Here is a 23,348-nt window from a genome sequence, read left to right on the forward strand (position 1 = left end):
TCTTTCTTTCAGTGTTGCCGATTAATTATCAAAAAGTATTACAACCAATTTACCATTTTTTTCTTTACACGAACTGTAAAGTTAAAAATTTTAATTCAAATGAGGAGCAAATAAGTGCTCTCACCTGTCTACATATAAATACATACTATTACATATTACTTACTTAATGTGGACATGAACTCAATAAAGAAAAGTAAAATGAGAACAATTATGTTTGTAGTAAATCGTTTTTATTAATTTATTTATCAACACTAATTCTAAGCCATCATGCTTATTAAAAATTATATTTTCTTTTTTTGTTTGTTTGCTTTATAAGTCATTGGATTTAGTTACTTCCAACATTGCATAGACATATCAACGAAATATAATATACTATAAACATGAGTGTATATGGGCGGATCATTTTTAGACCCGCTAAAAATACTTAAACAACATGTAGTTGATCGGCTTATACTATTAAAACATGTAGATCCACTTGAAACGGATTATTTGGTTTCTAGCAACGAAGTTTTATTTGCCAAGTGTTCGTATGAGGCCTAAAACAAAACATAACTCAAAATTATTTTTCTTTTTTTCATTGACATGTATACTGTATTTATACCTTAAGAGTAGTGAGACAATATCCGCGTATGCCATTCATTTCGGATTGAAAATTTTTGCCATCGGTCAAATCATCGAGGAGTGCTAATTCAGCTCCTAAATGGTGTATTCCAGCTCTTAGCAATAGTACTAATGTTAGAGGCATAATAATATCAGCATTAAAACTGTTTTTAGTATCTGAAATTATGAGCAAGTGGAGTATTACAAGTGTTCTTTTTTTTTAAGAAACTATTTTTATTTTACCTCGCGATATAGCTTTATGGGCTTGAGTCAATTTTTCCATGCAGTTTTCTATCACAGTCAACATAGCAATGGGGCTGTATTTTTCTTTTAGCTTATTTAGCATTTCAATAGCTTCCGCAAATTGTTTTGCTTTGATTACGCCTAGTAAATCTCTAAACGACAAAGTGTTAGTAACGAGCGATCCAGAATGAAAACTCACGTCCTTACCTATCAAAATCCAACCGTTTAATCAGTTCCTCATCACTTAACTTTTCAGCTTGAATAATATTTTGACGATAGATTTCATCTTTATGGCTGTATTGATTTGCATACAATACAAATAGCATTGAGTAAATGTTCTCCGACAGGAGTATCGGATATAGCAATGTGACATGGGAAAGTACCTCCTTTTGTTCACCAACAAGACAGTATTCCTCGGGTAAGGCTGGAAATAGACGACGTATAAATTTATACACTCTTTGTGATATTGATTCCCACTCTCGCATTGCCTGTTTGGCCAGAAGAGGTGTTGGCTTCATTTTCCAACAGCCATAAGAACGGTAAAATGCTTGTGTTATACGATCTTTCAGATGTTTTAAGGGATGATAGCGATATCGAAATGCATCGTTAAGATACGATTTGATGGCATCTAAATCCAGATCACTTAGATCAGACATTCCAAACGAAGGTATCAAGTCCATTTCTGTTTGCAGGGATATGCTGAATAAATTAAAATGTATCCTATTTTTTTTATCAAAGAATTGAAAAGCCATTTCATAATTACCAATCATCCATCATGTCGCTATTGTCTAAAGCACTGTCATTGAAGGAATCCACTGTAGTACCATGACTTTCCATAATTTCTATAAGTTTTGAAAATTTCGAAATATTTGCAGGATCCTCGTTGCTTTGGCACTTTACTTTGCCACTAGCAAAGGAACTTAACAAATCCAAATTATAAAAATCCCATCCATGTAGTAGGGTATCTTGCGATTGAGAATGACACTTGTTCATCTCTGATTGCTGATCGTAGCAAAAGTTCGTAGAATTTAAGCTTAATTTATCCGCTGTATCCAATTCTAAGATACTCCAATCCCTGCAATAACTTTTCCCATTGACAATGTCAAGATCCGTCATTTTTTCATGTTCAATCTCTTGTTGCTTGTTTACAAAGGCCACCACACGATTCCAAAGAGCAAAAGTTATGGCTTTAGAATTATTTCTTGAACTTGACAAATCATCGAATATCTCGTATTCAAAATCCGTAAACAAGCTACACCATTTATGCTTATTATTGACAACGTGGGCTCCAAGAGTGCTGCAAGAAAAAAATATATATGTGCTTACAATGTGAGGTTGTAATAATAAGTGTGTCTGCGTACTCGATAATTTGTAATAATTATTACAAATTATTACTGAATGTTGTCTTTTTACACAAATGTTCAGTAAAAGAGAATGAATTGAGAAACTTGTTTTGAAAATTTTATTACTGAGAACTTATAATTTTTACTGAAGGAATTTTGTTCAGTAACATTTTGTAGCTTTAGGCAGTTGTCAAAAGTTTAAAATATTCAAATATCATAATCGTAAATATTAATCAAATCGAATGCTGTCTTTTTACTTTTTTAATTTTTTCCTTTGAAAGAGTATAAAATGCTTTACTCTCTAAAAAGAAGTTACTGAGTAATATTCACTGAGAAAGTACAAGGACAAACCTAATGTCTATTTCAGAACCTGCAAGAATCTACAAAATTTTACGTAAACAAGCTACACCATTTATGATTATTATTGACAACGTGGGCTTCAAGAGTTCTGCAAGATAAAATATGTATATACAATGTGAGGTTGTAATAATGTCTGTTTCAGAACCTGAAAGAATTTACAGTGACAACTTCGCTTACCCTGTCGCTCAATTTGTCTTTTTTTATGAACGTTCCCACGCCTCAGTTTCCCACCCCAGCCGACCGAGGAAGCGACCTCCCTTTCACGTAGGGATCGCGTACTCACCATGATCCGCAATCATGATGGGGTATGAGAGGGAAATTGAAAACCAGCTACAGAATCTACTTCATCAGCTTCATTTAAAAATAGAATTAAAAATTGAATGAAAATAAACGAATTTATTTCATGTTAGGGCGAAACCTAAAGCTCTGCGTGTTGCGTGTGCGTTCAAAAATACAAAAACAAAATACATATATTTGTTGTTGTTTTCAATTTGAAATACATGTATTTTTGAACGCACACGCAGAGCTATAGGTTTCGCCCTTATGCTCGACGTTTCGTTGGTGGATTTCCAACTTTTTCAAGGGCTTGTTTATTTAATTCTGGTAACAAATGAGAATTTTGATTAGATTTAGGTTTCGTGAAATATTTTACTTAAATTTAACTTACTTTAAATGCCTTGCATTATTATTTACACATTTCTTCTTATTATTAAAAAAACGGGACTCCACAACATTTAGTTTAACAATAAATAAACAATCCAAAAAAAAAAAAACACAGTTAAATTTAAGCTAAATCACAGAACCGTTTCTAAATAATCGCAATAGAATACTGAAGCTTCGTATTATCCTTGTCTTCTTTTGTATTAATTGATCTGGCAATCCTTTGTTGTATTCGTGGCTTTCCAATGTAAAGGCATACGTACATAAGTTGCCTCGCCTGGTTGCCTTGCTTGCTTCTGATAAAAGAATAAAAAAGAAAAGGGCAACCCAGTTCGAAATTTGCTCGGCCTCCTTTATTTTTTTATTTTTATTATGTCAGAAATGAAGCAGGAAAGCAAGGCAATCAGGCAAGGCAGCTTATGTACGCAGGCCTTAAGTCTTTTATTCTTTTTTCTCAATCTAATATTTTGACATTCAACAGATCAGCAGTATGGCCACTCTCCGTTGTGTGTTGTGACAGTGCTGTTTTTGATTTTCCTTTGTTTATATCATTTTGGTGAGAATAGGAGAACACCAATAGGAGATACCTTTTACGGCTAGAGCGGTCCAGAGTGCAGGTCTCGACACAGTGTCGAATGCACGTTGAAAATCTATAAATAGAAGATACAATTGGCAGTTATATTCCAACGACTGTTCAATGATGATAGGGAGTGTATTTATGTGATCTGAGCATGATCGTCCTCTCCTGAAACCCGTCTGCTCTTTACGCAAAAATGTATCCACCACAGGGGAAAGCCTATTTAGAAGTATGTATTTAGGCCATGACTTTTGATATGGCGTTTGCAGAGTTATACCTCGCCAGTTTTTAAAATTTTTCATGTCACCTTTTTTTGGGAATCGTTACAATTACACCATCTTTACAAGATTTCAGTATTTCGCCCGTTCTCCATGCATCTTGCACAATTTGGGTTATGTGGTTTACGACAGCAGGTTCACCGTATTTAAGAAGCTCCGCCTGAATGGCATCTCGTCCCGGGGCTTTTTCGTTTTGTAAGCACTTTAGCACTTTTGAAACTTCTTCCATCGTAGGCGCTGATGTTGATATTTCTCTTCGAGGGTTACGTCGTGAGATTGGTAGCGTCTCGGTATGAGCATTATTTTGTATTCCGGTCGAATCCGAGAAATACTCTTTCCATCTAGCAAGTTGGTCGCTTAAGGCCTGCGTACATAAGCTGCCTTGCCTGCTTACCTTGCTTACTTCTGATAAAAGAATAAAAAAGAAAAGGGCAACCCAGTTCGAAATTTCCTTTTATTTTTATTATGTCAAAAATGAAGCAGGAAAGCAAGACAATCAGGCAGAGTAGCTTATGTACGCAGGCCTTTATAGAGTGAATATCATTTCTGTTTTTATCCTTTATGGATGGTGTGTTTCTCAGATGTGTTCCTGACATTGTTAGCTGCTCTTTCAGCTTCGTCAGCTATAGAATTATAGTAGTTTTCTCTGTCCACGTTCACTAGGTGTTTTACCGCATTTGCTGTTGAAAGGTATTCTTCTTTAATTATCCTTTTGGAGTGTGTCTGATGTAATTTCTTTTTCAAATGTTTTCTCCGTGCGATTTCTCTCCAGGAATTATCGCTTATCCAAGGGGTACGATTATTTTGACGTCGACCAAGCGTAATCTCGGCGGTATCCTTACAAGCAGACGAAATGCTGTCCCAATCATGAGTTGGCAATCCGCGTAGTGCTGTGTCTAAGACATTGTTGTAGAGAGTTTTTGTCTGTGGATCCTGTAGTTTAATAGTGTTGTATTTTACTGCGCTCTTTTTTTTCCAATGGCTGCTGGACGGAGGCGGAAGGTGCCGACCAGTAGATTGTGGTCGCTGTCAATATCTGCACCTCTTCGCGTCTTTACATCAATAAGGGAGCCAAAAAACAGCTTGCTAATCAGTATGTGATCTATTTGATTTTTGTATCGGCCATCGGGAGAGACCCATGCGTACTTATGTATGTCTTTGTGCGGGAATCTGGTACCACCATTATTGAGCGCACAGTGTCACGACCGTGGCCAAAAATGGTAAAAACTAAATACTTCGTTGAACAAATTTATTGATGCGGAGTGATAGAAAACATATTAATTAAGAAGAATCTGAATTTTGGTACTGATACGTGAAGTAGTTTTTGCTATATAAGGATTTAAATCCGACAATTTTAGGTAATACGTATTTTTGTGTTTTTTTTTCTAAAATTAATAAATTATATTATGCGTTAATATTTAAAATTTAAAAGAAACGGTCGCTGCAAATATTGTTCCTAAAGGCCTGCGTACATAAGCTGCTTTGCCTGATTGCCTTGCTTTCCTGCTTCATTTCTGACGTAATAAAAATAATAGAATAAAGACGAAATTTTGAACTGGGTTGCCATCAGTTGGAAATTGGGTCGACCTTCTTTGTTCTTTTATTTTTTATTGAAGCAGCAAAGCAAGGCAAACAGGCAAAGCAGCTTATGTACGCAGGCCTTAAGTTCTCTTAGGATGTAATAAACTTGGCTACACTTTTGTTTGCATATAAAGGTCCCAGCTGCAGAGGTTTGCAGACGAATGTGTCATTTCTCTTTTTCAGCGACCACCTCACTGAGAGGATACCCCCTTTTTTAACAAATCGTTTTACGGTGTTGGCTATAGCGCGAAAACGAATGAACCGATCATCATATATTTTTGTGGGCTTATTAAGTTCCTAATAATCTTGCTTTAAAACGAGAGAATTTTAAAAATATCAATTTTTAAAAAAAATTGTGAACAGCGAAAATCAAAATTCGATTTTTTACAAAAAATTGACAGTTTTCTGACCACTAATCGGTCCAAAAAACGAAAATTCTCATATTTAAAGACGATCGGGTGGATACTGGGGCCACAACACTCAAAATACCGAAAATGAGGAGGCACGGTTCTATGGGGGCTATAGGAAGACGAGGACCTATACCGAAATATTTCTGCTGGAAGGTTATAAGTCCCCCAATGGAGACTTAATACCAATTTTCAGCCATTTCGGTGTGATAATCAGGCTAAAACCTCCAAAATACCGAAAATCGGGAGGTACCGTCCTATGGGGGCTATATGAAGGCGTGGACCTATGCAGACAAATTTCAAGGTGAAGGTATAATGCCCCCTACGAAGACTAAATACCAAATTTCAGCAATTTCGCTGTAATAATAAGGCTAAAATCTTCAAAATACCGATTATCGGGAGGTACCGTTGTATGGGAGCTATATCAAAACGTGGACCTAAGCCCACAATTCTCTGTTGGATTGTTTGATACCTCTGCCGAAGACTAACCACAAAATTTGAATACTTTCGGTTGGTCATTGTGTCTAAAACATTCAAAATACCGAAAATCGGGAGGTACGGTTCTATGGGGACTATATCAAAACGTGGACCGACCAACCCAATTTTTTGTCCTGAAGATTGTAATTCAATAATAGGTACGTGTACCAAAATTGATGCACCTACGACAACTCCTTCTATTTTTGGCCACAGTTAATATGAACTCGCGACATTGTGGAGCGTAGGTTATGGTTGTTCGAACCTACTTTAGTTTTTAGGTCATCCAACACAATTTTAATATCGCCAGAGGGTCCTAGAATACATCAAACTCTAAATTTTACCTAAATGCCAGGAAGTTACCCTATACTATATTCTGACATCTGCATCTGTATACCAGCAAGACAAAAAATCACATAAAAACTAAATGTGCAAATATATGCAGGATGTTTCGATGGAAATTGGTAAAAAACTCTTCCCTTTTTATAATGATAAGGTACACAGCCCAACTCGATCTTACTCACAACTATTTTAATCATTTATTGTGAAAATGGATCTTGAAAAAAATCAACAAATACGTACATCAATTATTAAATACGTTTCACATACATTTCATTAAAATTGCAAACAAAAAAAAAATAAAAACCGTTGTTTATTTTGGATGTTATCATAGTTTTATAAACAACTTAAATATTGAGACAAAAACTAAATTCCAAATAGGGTCACTTTGACCTGCTTTTATACCCACTTACTAAACAAGAAACGTATATATTTTTTCGTAACTATATGCAGTGGGACCCTATAAACAATATTTGACCTATTTAGTGTAAATTTATAAAAGTCTTTTTTCGATTTTTGGCCAGGTTTTTCGGAAAATTGGACACTGTGCGGTGGCAAAATACACTTCAGTAATTCCCTGAGTATTTCAGCCATGTAAAACTTCTCTACAAGTGGTGTCTAAGACTCGGCGATAAACAGTATGTCCCATATCATTGAGCTAATATGAATCGGGGTGCACTCATTTATATGAGAGAAGTCTCCCTTGTGCCTTCTGGGATGTTTGTGGAACAAGTGACACAATTATAAAGAAAATCTCAACATTAAAACTATTTTTTAATAGAAATTATTTTTGTTATTTATGAATTTAATACCCTAATTTTGTCTTCAACAGCATCTCATATGTTCAACAAACCAAACATTATTGAACAAATTTTTGTTTTAATTGGAAATTGAAAATCAAAATTTTTACAAATTCATCGTTTGTAATCTTTTGTGCGACACCTGTTATGTGAAAACAAAATTATTAAAGAGACGTAAATCATTCGTAAATCAGAATGAAGTTTATACTATTATCACCAATCATTGTCTTTCCAATATGTTTATATTGGTTTACGATAAAATAAATGCGCCTAGAAGTAAACTACAAAATTTGAAATTGTTTGTGATATTTTACGGTATTAAGAAATACATTAATGTTGATAGTTGACTTTGATCTGATAATTCTTCAATAGTTTGTTTGGCTCGAGGTCAGTAATAAAACAATGATAATTTTGCTTTATTATTTTATTTTACTTCCGATATTTCGATCGCCGAAGATATACGTTGGCACTACAAAGACGAAACTCAAAACCAGACTTAGTGGTCATAAGTCTGATTTAAAGCTCAAAAACAAACCATTGGAACAAAAGACAGCTCTTGCTGCGCATTGCTCTCAGACTGGCCATACTCCAAACCTAAAGGACGTACAAATTATGGCACAGGAAACTAATTATAAGCACAGATATATGTTGGAAATGCTTCATATTATTAACGTACCAAATGAAAGTCGCATGAATTACAAAACCGACACAGAACACTGTGCACAAATATATAGGAACATTGTCCAAAAGACCAAACAATTAACTAGGCGTTTACACACAGACAGTATTGGCAAGGCAATAGCAAAGCTACAAACCATTTTCACCAATACATTCATACTTTTCTCTATACATATTTAAAAATTTATAAATGTATTTGTGAAAAAGGTTTGTATTTTTGCTATTGTCTTGCCAATACTGGCATTTGTAAACGCAGGGTAAGAGAGTAAGAACAAAAGTTTCAGTAGCAAATCACCTGTGCAATAGAAATGAAAGTGAAGTTGTTATAAAATGTAATTATTATTTAATGTATTTTTGTTGACATTGATGTAATTTATGTTTTTATGTTCTATTTAAAATCGGAATTCCCTGATGATGATCGTCAAGGACGATCGAAATATCGGAAGTAAAATAAAATAATAAAGCAAACTTATCATTGTTTTATTATTGACCTCGAGCCAAACAAACTATTGAAGAAGGTACTAAGAAATTATAGCATTTAATTTGACAGATGTGTTGCCAACAAAGTACATAAGTAAGTAATAACAGTGAATAATAAGGATTTTTGTTATTGTTATTTTTTGTGGTTCCGGGACGAATTTTGCAAAACCCGGCCTTATCTCGCACATTTGCACCAACAGTGACCTACTCGTAAAATTTCAAGCTCCTAGCTTTAGCCGTTTTAGCTGGGCGTTGATGATGAGTCAGTCAGTCAGTCAGTCACTTATCACCAAACTCAAATATATATTAGATAAATAGCTTTAGTCGTTTCATAGATATGGGTCGCCAAAATCGCCAAATAGTCGAGATTTTCAAAACATCGAGGCACCATTGGAACGTTAACATCTTCCATTTGTGCTCAAACATTGTCATTCTTATAACACGGATTAACCCAGTGGATTTGGGTTTCAAATGTCAACTCCATAGCGCAAATATCAAATAAATCATCGGCAAAAAGCTATAGTGTAACCATGCCAATACAATCAATAAAAAGTTAAACACTTTAGGGAGGTGCCTTAAAAAAATCTGGCATAGATATTTTAAAGCCACCCTAATGGAGCAGGAATAAAGAAACTCGCTAAATTATATACAGTGGGTGTCACTACAAATGATGCAATCTGAACTAAAAAATGTAAACGTTGATAACTTCTAAACGATTTAAGATTTTTTAACAATTCAACAAACTGTTTTGTAGGCTGAAAACTTGTCTTTAAGATGGCATAAAAAAATTCTTCATTTACAGTAAGTACCGTTATACTAAAACTTTACAGGAAAACAAAAAATGAGCATTTTTAAATTGAGCATTGATCGATTAATAATTACCATATTGTTGGCGTTTTGTGCTATTTTAGTAATCAGAATGGTGGAATAATTGGTTCCCTATCGTTTTTAGTACCTTTTTCATTGATTCCGACAGAAAGAATGATTTTCCTGAAATAAGATCATGTTCGTAATTAGTGTCCCTTTGTAGGATTTGGCAGAAAATTTCTAGTTGTTTAAGTTATCTTCCAACAAATGACTATGGAAAAACATTCACGGTTATGCCTAGAGTATGTACTGATAGAAAAACACTTTTAGCAAATTTCTTTAATAGTTCTTAGAAACATTGCAACATGCACAGTGAATCCACTTGTATGGCCAAAAATATTTCCGTTGTAAATATCAAGCTAATGCGATGGGTTGGGCATTAGACTGGTTTTAACCCAAAGGGAAAATAATAGATGTCGGATCCCTAGAGTGTTTAGTTTTGTTAGATTACCAAAGTTTCAGCACAATCGGAATATGTTATGTTAACACGTGCCACTGGTCCTCGAAGTTTTCATAGTAATTTGTATGGAGTCAATGGTGAATTTTCAATTGTCCAATGAAAGAAAAAAATTACCAGTTCATTTCTGTGGCAAAAGGTGCCGCGACATTACCCCAACGGACATAACTCCCAAATCGATTTTGGGAGTTATGTCCGCCATGGCTATGTCTAACACCACCTCGCGGACATAACTCCCAACGGGAGTTATTACCGTTTATAAAATTTAAGTAAATTTTTAATTATATTTTTTTAATAAAATACTGGGATTTTCTAAAATATCCTTTATTTTAAGAAAATGCAAATTTATTTGAAAAATATTCAATTATCATTTCTTAATAAAGAAAACGCCGCATTTTTTTTTTTTTTTTGAAAATATCTCAGGATTTCTTACTGAAATATTTTTCCATTTAAAGAAAATGCGAAGTTATTTTAAAAGTATGCAATTACAATTTCTAAATAACGAAAGGGCATTAGGCGAAAATATTTTAAATCGTGCGATTTTTACAAAAATACTTTAACAAATTAAGAAAATACAAAGTTTTTGTAAACATACGCCAAAATATATATGTAATAAATCGCTCGATTTTTTCAAAAATAGTTTCAATATTTAAAAACTAGAACGTTTTTGTAAAAATATGCAAATATTTTTTAAAATCAAAAAGCGTCGCAGTCGAAAATATTTTTGTAAAACATCGCCCGATTTTTTACAAAAATATTTTTATTACTTGAGAAAATAGAAAACTAGTGTAAATATGTATATGCAAATACTGCTTTTAAGTTTAAAGCAAAAACGCCACAATGCAACTATTTTTTAATATCGAAAAGCGCCGCAGGCGAATATATTTTTGACAAAAATCGCGCTATTTTTTACAAAAATATTTTCCCTATTTAAGAAAATAGGAAATTTTTATATTTTTAAACGAAAGAAAAAACGAAAAATTAAAATTTTTACATCTTGTGGTGTGTGTATACAACGTCAATAAATAAATAAATGTGCATGCTGACGCGGCTGCAAAGTTAGCTTGCAAAAAAATGCGGCAATATATGCTATTCGAAAATATTAGACATAATATTTTGGTTTGGTATATTATACCAAACCTTCTCTTGTAAATGACGTAAAAAGTAAATAAAGCCTGAACGTTGCACGTGACTTTTACATTTGGATGGGACACTTTTTCGTTCATATGGCGAATTGGAAGTGTGATTGTGAACATGATTCCTTTAAATAAGAAATTTTGTCGATAGGCATGTACTAATATTCTAGTGATATTGAGCTATACAGCAGTTAGTGGCGTTTACTATTTGGAATGAACCTAAAATCTATGTAAAATTAAGATTTTTGAAATAAATTTGTATCCCCGTTCAGTAAATTTGGGTTGATTTAAGACATTATGACATAAACAAAGTACATAATTGAAGTATATGACCTCAAATATTAGGTTACATCTGACGTAAATAACTTTAAAACGCCAAGTACAGGAGAGTGGTGTTAAATCCGTCAAATGTTGGATGAATTTGGTTTCGAAAAGTGTCTAGATTCACGATATGATTTAAGTTTATCTTTCTAGCAACAAATGAGCCAATATAAGATCTTTTTACGCTGACGACATAATAATAACCCCCGAAATATTGAGTCTAGAAGAAAAAGGTCGCGACGAATCAGTGACATCAAATTTTAGTACCCATTTAGTGCCCGTTTTAGTAAATTCTGCTAGGGGGTACGAAGAATTTTGTGTTGTCGACTATTAACATTTTTCACATTTGACGTAATAACTTCTATATGGTCCAAAAAAACCCTTCTATTGAAATTTTATTGAAGAACTGTGTTACCGACTGTCCACATTATTAAAATTTACATTTTGCTTTTATAATCGTGATTGTATTTTTTTAGAAATATGCAAAATACGAGTTATAGCGATCATTAGGAATAAAAAGCTAGCGATATACTCGTTAAACCCCTAACTCAAATTATTCCGAATGGACACCAACATATGTACAATTTTTAAATTCGTTACAAACTTAAAAAGTTCCTATTATTTTCCTATTTTTTGCCTAATAATTAAAATATGCTTACATCAGTTCGCACATTTCAAGGAAAATGTACTTATTAGTACAACACCACACAATAACGTTTCAACATACCTTGGATATTGAGAAAATTTTTCGTTTATTTCCATTGATCCATTATTTATTTTTACATTTTCCCATTTTCCACTTAATTGTCCGCATAAGACGTTTCCAGTTACTACGTTTTCATAATTTGGAGAAACAAGATAATCCTTAAAGAATGGAAATTTTTAAATAATAAGGAATTGTGTCATTTTAATTAACTTTGTATTTGTGCCATTGTAAGCACACACTACTTACCGCCACAAGTCGTTCTTGATTGCTCGAATCACGATTAACCATGTAATATTTTCCGACACCATTTGGACCATGTAACGAAGACTCGCCTTCATAATAATACTGATTAGGAAATATTGCAACGCATTTGCCTGAAAGTTCACCATTAGCAAAACAACCCTCAAAATAGTTTCCGGATTCAGTAATACAGATTCCCGATCCCATTCGTTTGTTATCGGCAAACATTCCAAGATATTTTTCGCCAGTTATCACTTGATGAAGTACGCCATAGCCACATTTGAGGTTGTCTTCGAATTCACCAATATATACATATTCAGGATGTTGCAGGTGTCCATGACCGTGGAAAAGGCCATTGCGAAAATTTCCTTCATAGACTTCCTTTTCATTTATTATAAGGGTTCCATGGCCGCAAAATTTGCCATTTTTAAAGTGACCCTTATACAGTCCAATCTTTGGTAAGAACATGCGTCCATAACCCTCAATAATTCCATGAATAACTTCGCCAGCATAAAGCTTTCCATTGGGAAATTGCAGACGACATTTGCCATGCATAAGGGCATTTGAAAAACTACCTTTGGCATAAACACCCGCATATACAGTATGATTATTAAAATGATAGTAGATATTTCGCGCTTCTGGTATCTTTAGTTTTTCCGGCAAACGCAGTATATTCTTTATTGACGATTCCAACTGGTCATACCAAAGATCTCTATCAAGTTGGCTGCGTGCCATCAATATGAATTTCTTTTCGGGTGTCTTTATTGTTATGCCCAACTCATCTCTTTTCATCCACACGGCCTCCAGCGGATATGTGGTTACATGGTTTCCCACCTGACACAGACAATCGGTGAATAAAATAAATGTATGTGTGGACAATCCCATTATCGAGTGTGCTAATTTAATAGGTACTGCGGAGGATGTTAGTATAACACGGCGATTCTTTCGTTTGAAATGGATAATTTTGGCATTTTTTTGATTCGACCGCCAAAAGTCGCGCGTATTTTCTGCCAATTCCATATCAATTCGATTTTTTCTTACAAATTCCAACCACAATGTTAAATTCTCTTTGTACTTGTAATCGTATTTTTGTATTTTTTCCAACAATTGAGTGATGTGGGGAAACAATTGAAAAGGAGCCTTGAATATTTTGATGATATTATGCTCATCGCCTTCGTAGGCCACTGATGGTGATGCATTTATATTTTCAAGCGATATATTTTTTGAAGTTTGGGGAATGTTTTGTACCGCTTGAAAGCCGTCTATTGAATACATGTCACAGAATAGTTTAGAGTAAGTGTCAAGTATTTGGGTGCATTCACGAAAGTGGGAAATTAGACATAATATTGAGACATCTTCATTATCTGACCAATACAATTGCTCTAAAGAGTCTAATAACGCAGCTAAAAAGAAAAGTACATTCTGCCACTGGTTGCATATCTCTTGGAATTCTTTTAAGAAAAATTTCTCCACTATTCTTTTCAATTTGAGAAAATCAGTTTGATGACGCAGCATTGACTTAGTTTGTGTTTGAAATTGACCATATATGGCTGTGAATGCACTATTGAAATGCTTGTGATTATAAATTATAAGATTTGAACAAGTGAGCAGCAAAGGACATGAATTTTGGCGCCTATGTGGTTTTATTTTTTGCAAAGAAACCTCGTTCGCATGATGTAACAGACAATTCTCCCATTCATACACATCTCCTTGAGTTGTCATAAATACTGTTTTCCTGTCACCACAACTAGCTTCCACAATATTGCATTTGGTTATAGTGTGAAAAGACATTTCCGTCGGACTACTTAGCTCACAGGCCACAGATGTATTACCCCATTGATAAAAAGTTCCATCAATAGTCCTTACAATAGTGTACTCATTGCCCGTTGAAACGCTGCAAACACCTATGTCTTTCAGCTTTTGCACTGCAAAAATTGAGTCACGCTTAATATGGTCCCCAGTTCCAAGGACACCATTATTTGGAGATCCGATAGTGTAAATTTCAGTTTGAAGTAATGTTTGGCCATGAAAAATCAAATTGTTCTGCAATAAGGACGAATCCAAAGTCGTTGGTGTTTCGGAATCTTCTCTTTGATTAGGCATATCTGAGCAAACGAGATCTGGAAGTTCATCTAGAATATATAAGAAACATACAAACATTACACTCTTCTTGAAGACGAAATGAATTGCATCATTACATTACCATATTTGTTAACTGTTGTATACGATTGTCTTTCATTTTCCATTCTCTTTCTGACTAGAAAGACAAAAAAGCTAGTTCCGGCCCTTACATCTAAAATATCTACCGGATTTGAAAAAAGTCGCAACAATTTTGGCTGGTAACAATCTGCTGAAGTATGGTTACTTCCATAATTGCCTATAGCATATATATCGGAACAAACCGAAACGAAAATAACTCCATCAGAAGAGCAGCAGATTTGTTTAATTTGCACCCCTTCCTCTGATAATTCTAAAGGATCGAATGTTAATATACGCCATTTATCTTTGCAGACGATTTGTTGATGGTCGCTCAATAATGACTGAGCCATAACACTTCCATTGTTTCCAACTATGTACAAACATTGTAAATCCTTGCAGAATTGAACATCATATGCCGAATTCCGAATGAAGGACAAACGGAGAGTTGATTTACTTTGTTCGAATCTGGCCTCATATAGGGAATCATTAACAATCAATATAAAATAGTCTGGTCTTATAGAACATATCCGATGTATTTGTAATGGGGGTGGTGGTCTAGCATTTTCATTCCATTCAATAAAAACCCTTGAACCCTTATGAAATATAAAAGCATCCCCAACATCCCGATTATTGCCGTTTTCCATAATTTATTTCGTATTGAATAAACAAATATATTATCTTTGGGTATTATCACATTATTTTAGTCGATGTCTTAAAGTTTTAATGTTTTTTGTTAACAAAACAAAACAATAGTAACAATAGAAGAAGAGTATAAAGAGTATAGTATAACAAACAAGACGATATAATAAAATCCTCCAAACTGTCAAATTATTTGTTTACGTTTTCATCATGGTTTTCATACAAATGATTCACAATAAGGACGAATTTGACAGATTGAAATGAATGTCAAACTTGCCATACACATTAGTACCGTTCCCGTGCATTTTTAATTCTAAAAGTGTGAAAAGAATATAAAGATGAGTTCCATATACACATTTTTTTAAAGTGCAGGAACAAATTGGGTAATGCCATGGTATAAGTAAAGAGGTAGATTTAAATGAAAAAATCTATAGAACCCTTGTTTTTCTTCAATTCCTAAAACTTCAAAATAAAAGCAACAAGTGGGTTTGTTTACAATGTATTTTTTGATCATTTTATAAAAAACGCGAAAAATGAATGAAGAGTTAAGTTTTCTCCACATAATCGAGTTGTGAATATGATAAACTGATTGTTTCAATGCAAATCTCACCAATTTCTTCCATACAAATGGTCTAAAAACAATTTTAAAAATCATTGAATTCGATTGTTTTTAAAATTGTTTGGCATATTATTCAAACACCACACACACATACACAGTTTGTTTATATTGTTTTGAAGTTTTAGGCATACTCGAATGAAAAAATTTAAATTCACATAAAGCTTTGGCTAACCTTTCTTATTAAACCATGGGTAATGCCTTGTTCATACTAAGGCTAATTCGCTCTCTATTCGTTGTTCGAACCCAAATTTTGAGAACGAACAACGATTTTTGTACATTGTTAAATTTAAATTGCTCTCAGAACGACGATAAAATATGTCCCAACTCTAAAGAGCAGTACACATTGTCAGTTTTGAATGTCGATATTTCGCAGTTATCGATAACTGTCAAACCGTCCAGCAACCACAAAATATTTTGTGGTTGCATGATGAATGACAAAAATGAACGGCCACACTAGCGAGCACCAACAAAGCTGTCATTCAAAACTGGCAATGTGTACTCAGCTTAACAAATGAGAGAATGTATCGAAATAAAGTGTGTTCTACACGGCATGTATTTTACATATTTATGCATACCAACTGTCACTTTTTACAAATCTGAATTTTGTACACATGGTGTGAACCATACAGAAATTTCAATGCATCAAAGTGTTATGTCCATGCATATGTATATTTTTCGAATAGAACGCGCTCTATTCTCGTCTGTACAACTAAAGGTAAACAGCTGTTTTGTTTGTACGCGATATAAATAAAGAAAACAACAGAAAACGAATGAAAAATAAAATTCTGCCGTGCAGAAGGAATTACATATGGGCGAAAAAAGTGACAGTTGCTATGCATGAATATGTAAAAAACATACCGTGTAGAAACCCCATAAATTTATTATGACAGGAAAAATAAAAAAATAAAAATTTATTAAATCCCCGAACATTTTTAGAAAAACTGCAAATTTTTGTTTTTCAATTTTGTGTTTTCAATTACAACAACTTTTTGACAGCTCGCATTAAATCAGCTGGTCTGATGCGAGTACCTGTACGATTGTGCCATGGGTAGGCCACAGCTAACAGCTGATTACAATATTTTTATTGTTATAGCCATGATGAAATAATAATAAGGTGGCGTAAAATGACCAGATGATTGGTTTCAATCTGTCAAATTTTTTGTTATTGTGAATAAATTGTATGAAAACGTAAACAAACATTTTGACATATTGAAGAATTTTTGGCCGAAACAGAGTTGTATTTGTGCTACTTACGTGACCTGTTAAATAGATCTTGGTTATAGCCCATGGCACAATAAGAAGGTACAGCACCAAAAACAGCTGATTTTCAGACTAGTTGTCAAAATGCATTATTGTGAATAAAATCTTATACAAAATGTAAACAAGCAATTCACAGCACTGCATTATTGTGATCAAATTTGACGTTTGGTATGATTTGATGTAACACCTTCTTATTCCACCATGTTATAGCCTATTCTGTTAAAAGCAGGGTTTACATTTAGCTTCGTTCCCGTACTTTTTAATAGTAAAACTCGTAAAAGAGAGAACTGTAAAAAAAATTGTTCTAACGCAGAAGTTTTTTGAAATAGTTCGGAATCGGAAAAATGGAAAATACGTCAAAAAAACTGGAACAAATGTCAAAGTCGGCGTACCAGCCAATCAGACGTCGGCATCCATGTTACTATTTTTACACGCTCAAATTTTTCGAGTAAAAAGTTTTTAAAGAGAGCGTAATTCAGAGAAGTGAACATTTTACAACTTTTTTGTGTACGGGAACGGTTTTTCGGGTAAAAAGTGTAAAAGTCGTAAATTGTAAAAACTTTTTAGTTCTGGAACAAAGCTATTTGTTACTAACTCTGTTCCTTTACGTGCCTGAGGTTACCATTTCTTACCATTTTTAACCTGCAAAGTGTTCCTTTACTTTAAAAAGCATACAATTTATATGAGACCAGTTCACCACTTTTACCATTTTTTGCCACTGTTACCATTTTTAAAAGTAAAGGAACAGACCAACTGTTGTTGACATTATGCAATTATAAAGGTAGATGTATCGGTGAATTGTTCCAACAAAGCAACTTTTTTTGTAATGTAAACTGTCAAAATTTTCGCCGAATGATCTGTTGTTGTCTCTTTTTATCGCTTGTGTTTGTCTATAAAGTGTAGACACGCTATCTCTTACTTACCGAATCATATGGTTTTTTGTTTTCATTTTTCATGGCGAATTCCTAGTTTTTTGACGTTTTAGATTCGATCAGCTGGGCTGAGGCATCTACCTTTCTAATTGTACCATGAGCTGATCGAACTTGAACTGCTAAAATAAGTTATTGTAAATTAAATTCTCATACAAACACAACAAATGTTGACATTTTATGTGTGCAACATTAAGTTTATTTGTTTTCTTTTTTCGAGATACATCTACCTGTTTCTATACATCTCAATACCTCACAGCGAATTAAAATGAAAAATATGAATTTTGACAGCTCAAATCGAAATCATCTGATTTTGTCAGAGGACCTATAGGCCATGATTGAAACAATTTCTTGAAAACAAGGGTTCCTAGGTCGAGTTTCACAGTAGAGTGATATCATAAAGTTGCTGTAGTGGGGAACTCGATCTATAAATACCTAAAAGTTTCAATGAAACCACTCTAGGAATAGGTAATGGAAAGCAATAATCGATTTTTCGACTTTTCGATTTTGGTCTAAAACTAAAAATGCGATTTTTCCCTCTGGCGATTATTTAACTTGTCATAAAACTCGACTTTTTCATAACCGCAGAAAATCGATTATGATCGATTATTCGTCGATTTTCGAGTTTTCTTTTGAAAATGTAAAACCGCCAAGTAAGCAATCAATTGGCAAACTCGAAATCGATCACAAGATAATCGATTATGCGATTTTCCCTCCAGCCAAAAGTCGACTACGATTTTTAGACTTTTCACTGCAAAAAGTCGACTAATCGATTAATCGAAAGTCGACTTACCTATCCCTAAACCACTCTAGTGTGACCTTCGACCAAAGGAAAGACTCGCTCAGAGAGACACAAAATATTTGAGCATCACCCATGGCACAATCATAACTAAATTCGCTTGTTTACAATTTTTGACATTTCACAGTACCCCAAAAAGTTGCTTTGTTGTAGCAATTCGCCTTAGCATCTACCTGGTGATTGTGCCATGGCATCACCGACTTACAACCAAATCATCGAAGACAAAGACGTATAGCAATAAAGACCCGAACAAATGCATTTTCCAAAAACATATGCTAATAGTTCCACATTTTGGTTACAGATGGCTACACAACTCACTGGAATTGATAACAGCAATGCCAATCGTTTTTGATTCCCATTTCTCGCGGCAGAAAACATTAACGTCGTGTTTTGTGGCTGAAATTTATTTCTTTTCTTTTTTTATTGTTCATTCAATGAAAAAATCAAAAGCGAATGCCGTCAAAGTTGAGTTTTAATGTTTTTCTTGTCAATATTCCAATTAGTAACAGTTTTCGTTTAACAGAATGTTGCTATGATATCGTAGCAACAGAGGTTAACTCCCTCTACAGTTAATTTTTCACAATTGACTATTCCTATCTTATAATATTGACATCTTTGTCGAAGAATCCTGCGGGGATTTGTAGGCCGAAAATTGACAAATGATGCCAATAATAGAAGACAGACAAAGTGAAACAAGTCGGCTATTTCTTTTTGTTTTCATTTTCATCATTGATTCTCTTTTATGGCCCTTATTCGAATTTTGCGTGTCGTTGGTTGGTATTATTATTAATTTAAACGAAAACAAACATGGATGATAATTTAAATAAAAAAATAATTTTTGGTGTAAGGAAGAAAGCGTGCTTGTACAAATCAAGTAATATCAAGGAAAGGAATGAGGCTTGGAAGCAACTATCAGACGAATTAGTGATGGATGGTAAGTGTATGAAATGAATGGTAGTAAGCTATGGGAGTGGGCTTAAGTCTCATAGGGGCATGGTAGTCCTTGGGAGATCCTGATCACAACGATATATAGAGAGATATGCACATACAGTTAGTCAACTTAATTATTGCAAAACCAAAATTATTACAAAATTTTAAATAAAACCTCATTTTATTGATATAAATAAATAAATTTTTTGATATTTTTGTTGACAGTACAATTCATACAGATGTTTATTAATATAATAAAATAAAAAACAGCTAAATTTCACTAAACATTTTCTTAAAATTAACAAAAATGAAAACAACTCATTATTTGCACTGTCAACTAAAGAATTGCAAAATCCACAACTTTTCAGTATTTTACGGTATTTTTCGAAAAGTTGGTTCTAATATTTCGTATGCTCACCTTTGGCATCAAAAACAGCTTGTAAACGTATCTGAATTTAATAAATAAGTTTCGTAATGTCATATTCCAATGGCATTTTTTGCCATTCTTCTTTATTGCATTTTATTTAGTCCCCCAGGTTAGTGGGCGGCCTATTCTCGACTTTTTCCTTCAGGTGTACACATGAATTGTCGATGGGGCTAATATTTAGACATTGGAACGGGGTGTAAATGACTTTGGTACAGTTGTATAACAACCAAGTCCTACATAAATTAGATTTATGCTTAGGGGCGTTGTCTTGGTAGTACTTATATTGCAATTTTCCAGGGCCAATAGGCCTAAATTTCTTGACGTTTTTGGTTAAATCATGTTTTGAAACATCTAAATAAACTTCATCTGTCATTGTTTCCTCCAAAATCTGGATGTTACCAACGTCACTGCTTGGTATACAACCCCATACCATAAATAACACTTTTCAGAACTTTACGGTATGTATTAAATTTTTGTTTTCCATGGCTGTAAAGGGGGTTTCGCAATACTTTTTGAGACCCATCGTGATAGTACAGCATAGTTTTGTCTCATCAGAAAATATAACGACATGCCAATACTGATGATGGCGTGAAAAGTTGTCTGTAACGAGTCTGAATAGTTTCTATATATTGTACTGGGAGGGCAATGGTTTTTACCTAGTCACTCGTGATGAGTGCTTGTTATTATGTAGCACTTTTCTGACTTTTCCATGTGACACACTTACTCCCAAATCATTTTTAATTAAAAAAATCAATTTTCTCGTGCTGATTTGGGCTCTTTCGTCAATTTCTTTAATCATACTCCTGTCAATTCGCGTGGTTACTATTTTGGGTCTGCCTTGTAACGCCTTCAGTTTGAGACTGACTTCTTTCTCGGTGCGGTAAATGATGTCGTATACACCTCTCAGCTTACGAGAGGTGACTTTAAGGATTTCTCTTTCGGATTTGCCATTATTATAATTAGAATAGACCAAATGTAGCATATTTTCCAAAACCGTTTACCTGACTTTCTCTTTTTCTGAATATACTGTCTATGTTACACACACAAAAAATTATTTACGATCAGAAATTATGGATCTACATGTCCACATACCATAAAAGTCATAAAAATCCTTAATTGGAAAAAATCGCGGGGGAAACCTCACGATTTTATTGCACATTCATTCATTTTGCAATTATTTAGTTGACATCACAAAAACCAGGTACCTATCCATTTTGCCCATTGTTTTTGTTATTTCCGACCGATTTCTGCATTTATTGGTTTGATGTTGTCATTAACAAGTAAATCAACAGATATTTACAAAAAGCCCAACATTATTGAGAGAATTACTTGTAGTAATTCCTAATTAAATATCTAAATTTTTAAAAATTTATCGATTGCAATAATATAGTTGACTAACTGTATGTGGGCATATCTTTCCTTTACCGACCCACCGCTGATGATTATGAAAAAACAAGTAGAAAAGTATAGTCGGCCGCCAGAGATACCCGATATACCCTCAGCAGCCTGTGTGAATTGAAACGTCCATCTATTGACAATATTGAATCTAGGGATTACGGATTTTGTAGCCCTTTTTGAAATTTGTCGCCAAAAAATATATTTGGTTTGAAGCTCAAATGTGTTGCGGAGGATGTACTTGAAGGAATGGACCGGCATAGTTCATTTTGGAAGTGGATCTAATTTTGGGATTAATTCCTTTTGATAGATTTTGTGCCCACCAGTCATTTCAGTTGGGCACCGTATAACTCAGAGGTTTTAGGCCACGATGTCAGGAAGCATGGTCTTGCCCACAAAAAACATAAAATCGCTTTAAAAGGACCACAATGAATAGCATCGGTATAATACATTTGGACAAAATATTAATAGATCAAGGATTTGGACGGTTGCTCCGTTTAGCAGATATAGCGCATACTATTTTAGTGAAATTTTGTAATATTTGGGGGTGGGGTAGGTACCGGAATGTGCGCACAGACAGTACCAATCTTCAAACTTAAACTTAGTTTGGACTAAATATTATGAAGCCCAAATTATAGACGGAAACGGCTGATCCGTTCGAGAGTTAATAGGGATTTTTTTACAGCTTTCGGGCTATTTTCTCAGGAAGTATGGACTGGCCCCTGAAAAAAAACTTGCACCGTCGTCATGGGGGCAGCGAATACAAGTTGTTACAACAAAGATAAAAAAGAATAGAAAGCAGGCCTTAAAGCATTTTTTCTGAAATTTTGTGTGGGAGGTACCTAAAGGAGTTGACATATATAGTCCATATTCAATCCAGAACGATGTCTCGTAGAAATATTACGATGTGCGAAGTATGGACCAAATCTGTTACTGCCTTCAAAAATTATCGTGGGCACAACATTTCCGAATATTTTCGAACCTTTGTGGGAGAGGTACCTAAAGGAATGGTCCGATATGGCTCATCTTCGGGCTTAAACTAAGTTTAGACAAAATATTACGATGGCCGAATTTTAGACCGAGTCGGCAGATCGGTTCGAAGGTTATAGTGCGGTCCAGCCACTACACATTGGGAATTTTTCAAACTTTCTGGCTATTCTTTCAGGAAGTGTAGACTTGCCCCATGATGAAACTTGCACCTTCGTAATTGGGGCAGCGAATACAAGTTGCTACAACAAAAATCAAAACGATCCGAGAGCAGGTCCTAAACTGAACTTTTCCGAAATTTTTTGTGGGAGGTCTCCTTTGGGGAGGAGTGGAGTTAGAGTCCATATTGGAACCTCATCTATGCCTGGTAGAAATTTCACGATGTGCCAAATGGACCAAATCGGTTGTTCCCTTCAAGAGTTATCGTGCGTACAAATTTTCCGAACTTTTGTGGGGGAGGTATCTGAAGAAGTGGACCAATATGGCCCATCTTCGAACTTAAACTAAGTTTGGACAAAATATTACGAAAGCCGAATTTTGGGCCAAATCGGCTAATCCGTTCGAGAGTTATCGTGCGCACCAGCCAGCCAGACAGACAGGCGGACATGACTAAATCA

At 34.4% G+C, this 23,348-nt stretch overlaps 2 protein-coding genes across 4 annotated transcripts in view; one reads left to right on the forward strand and one right to left on the reverse strand.

Annotated features, from left to right (window-relative positions):
- Positions 1-208: 208 nt before the first annotated feature.
- Als2 (Amyotrophic lateral sclerosis 2) lies at positions 209-16,624 on the reverse strand. The gene is made up of 8 exons (XM_073957511.1): positions 14,751-16,624; positions 12,554-14,679; positions 12,329-12,465; positions 1,607-2,140; positions 1,051-1,542; positions 844-995; positions 602-777; positions 209-536 (listed from the first exon to the last, which is right to left on the reverse strand). The coding sequence occupies exons 1-8, from the start codon at positions 15,388-15,390 to the stop codon at positions 486-488; spliced, it is 4,308 nt and encodes a 1,435-aa protein (XP_073813612.1). The 5' UTR covers positions 15,391-16,624; the 3' UTR covers positions 209-485.
- Positions 16,625-19,722: 3,098 nt separating this feature from the next.
- The window catches only part of LOC141406737 (uncharacterized), a 95,233-nt gene continuing 91,607 nt past the window's right edge, over positions 19,723-23,348 (forward strand). Inside the window, exon 1 of one of the 3 annotated variants that reach the window (XM_073992704.1) lies at positions 19,723-19,926. In XM_073992704.1, coding sequence (XP_073848805.1) covers positions 19,800-19,926 — 127 coding nt within the window. In that variant the 5' untranslated portion in view covers positions 19,723-19,799. The remainder of the gene's footprint in view (positions 19,927-23,348) is intronic. The other 2 variants (XM_073992703.1, XM_073992702.1) reach the window with 2 other exon arrangements.

This window comes from Musca autumnalis, unplaced genomic scaffold (genome assembly GCF_047663935.1).
Source record: "Musca autumnalis isolate F117 unplaced genomic scaffold, ASM4766393v1 scaffold_5, whole genome shotgun sequence".
NCBI lineage: Eukaryota > Metazoa > Arthropoda > Insecta > Diptera > Muscidae > Musca > Musca autumnalis.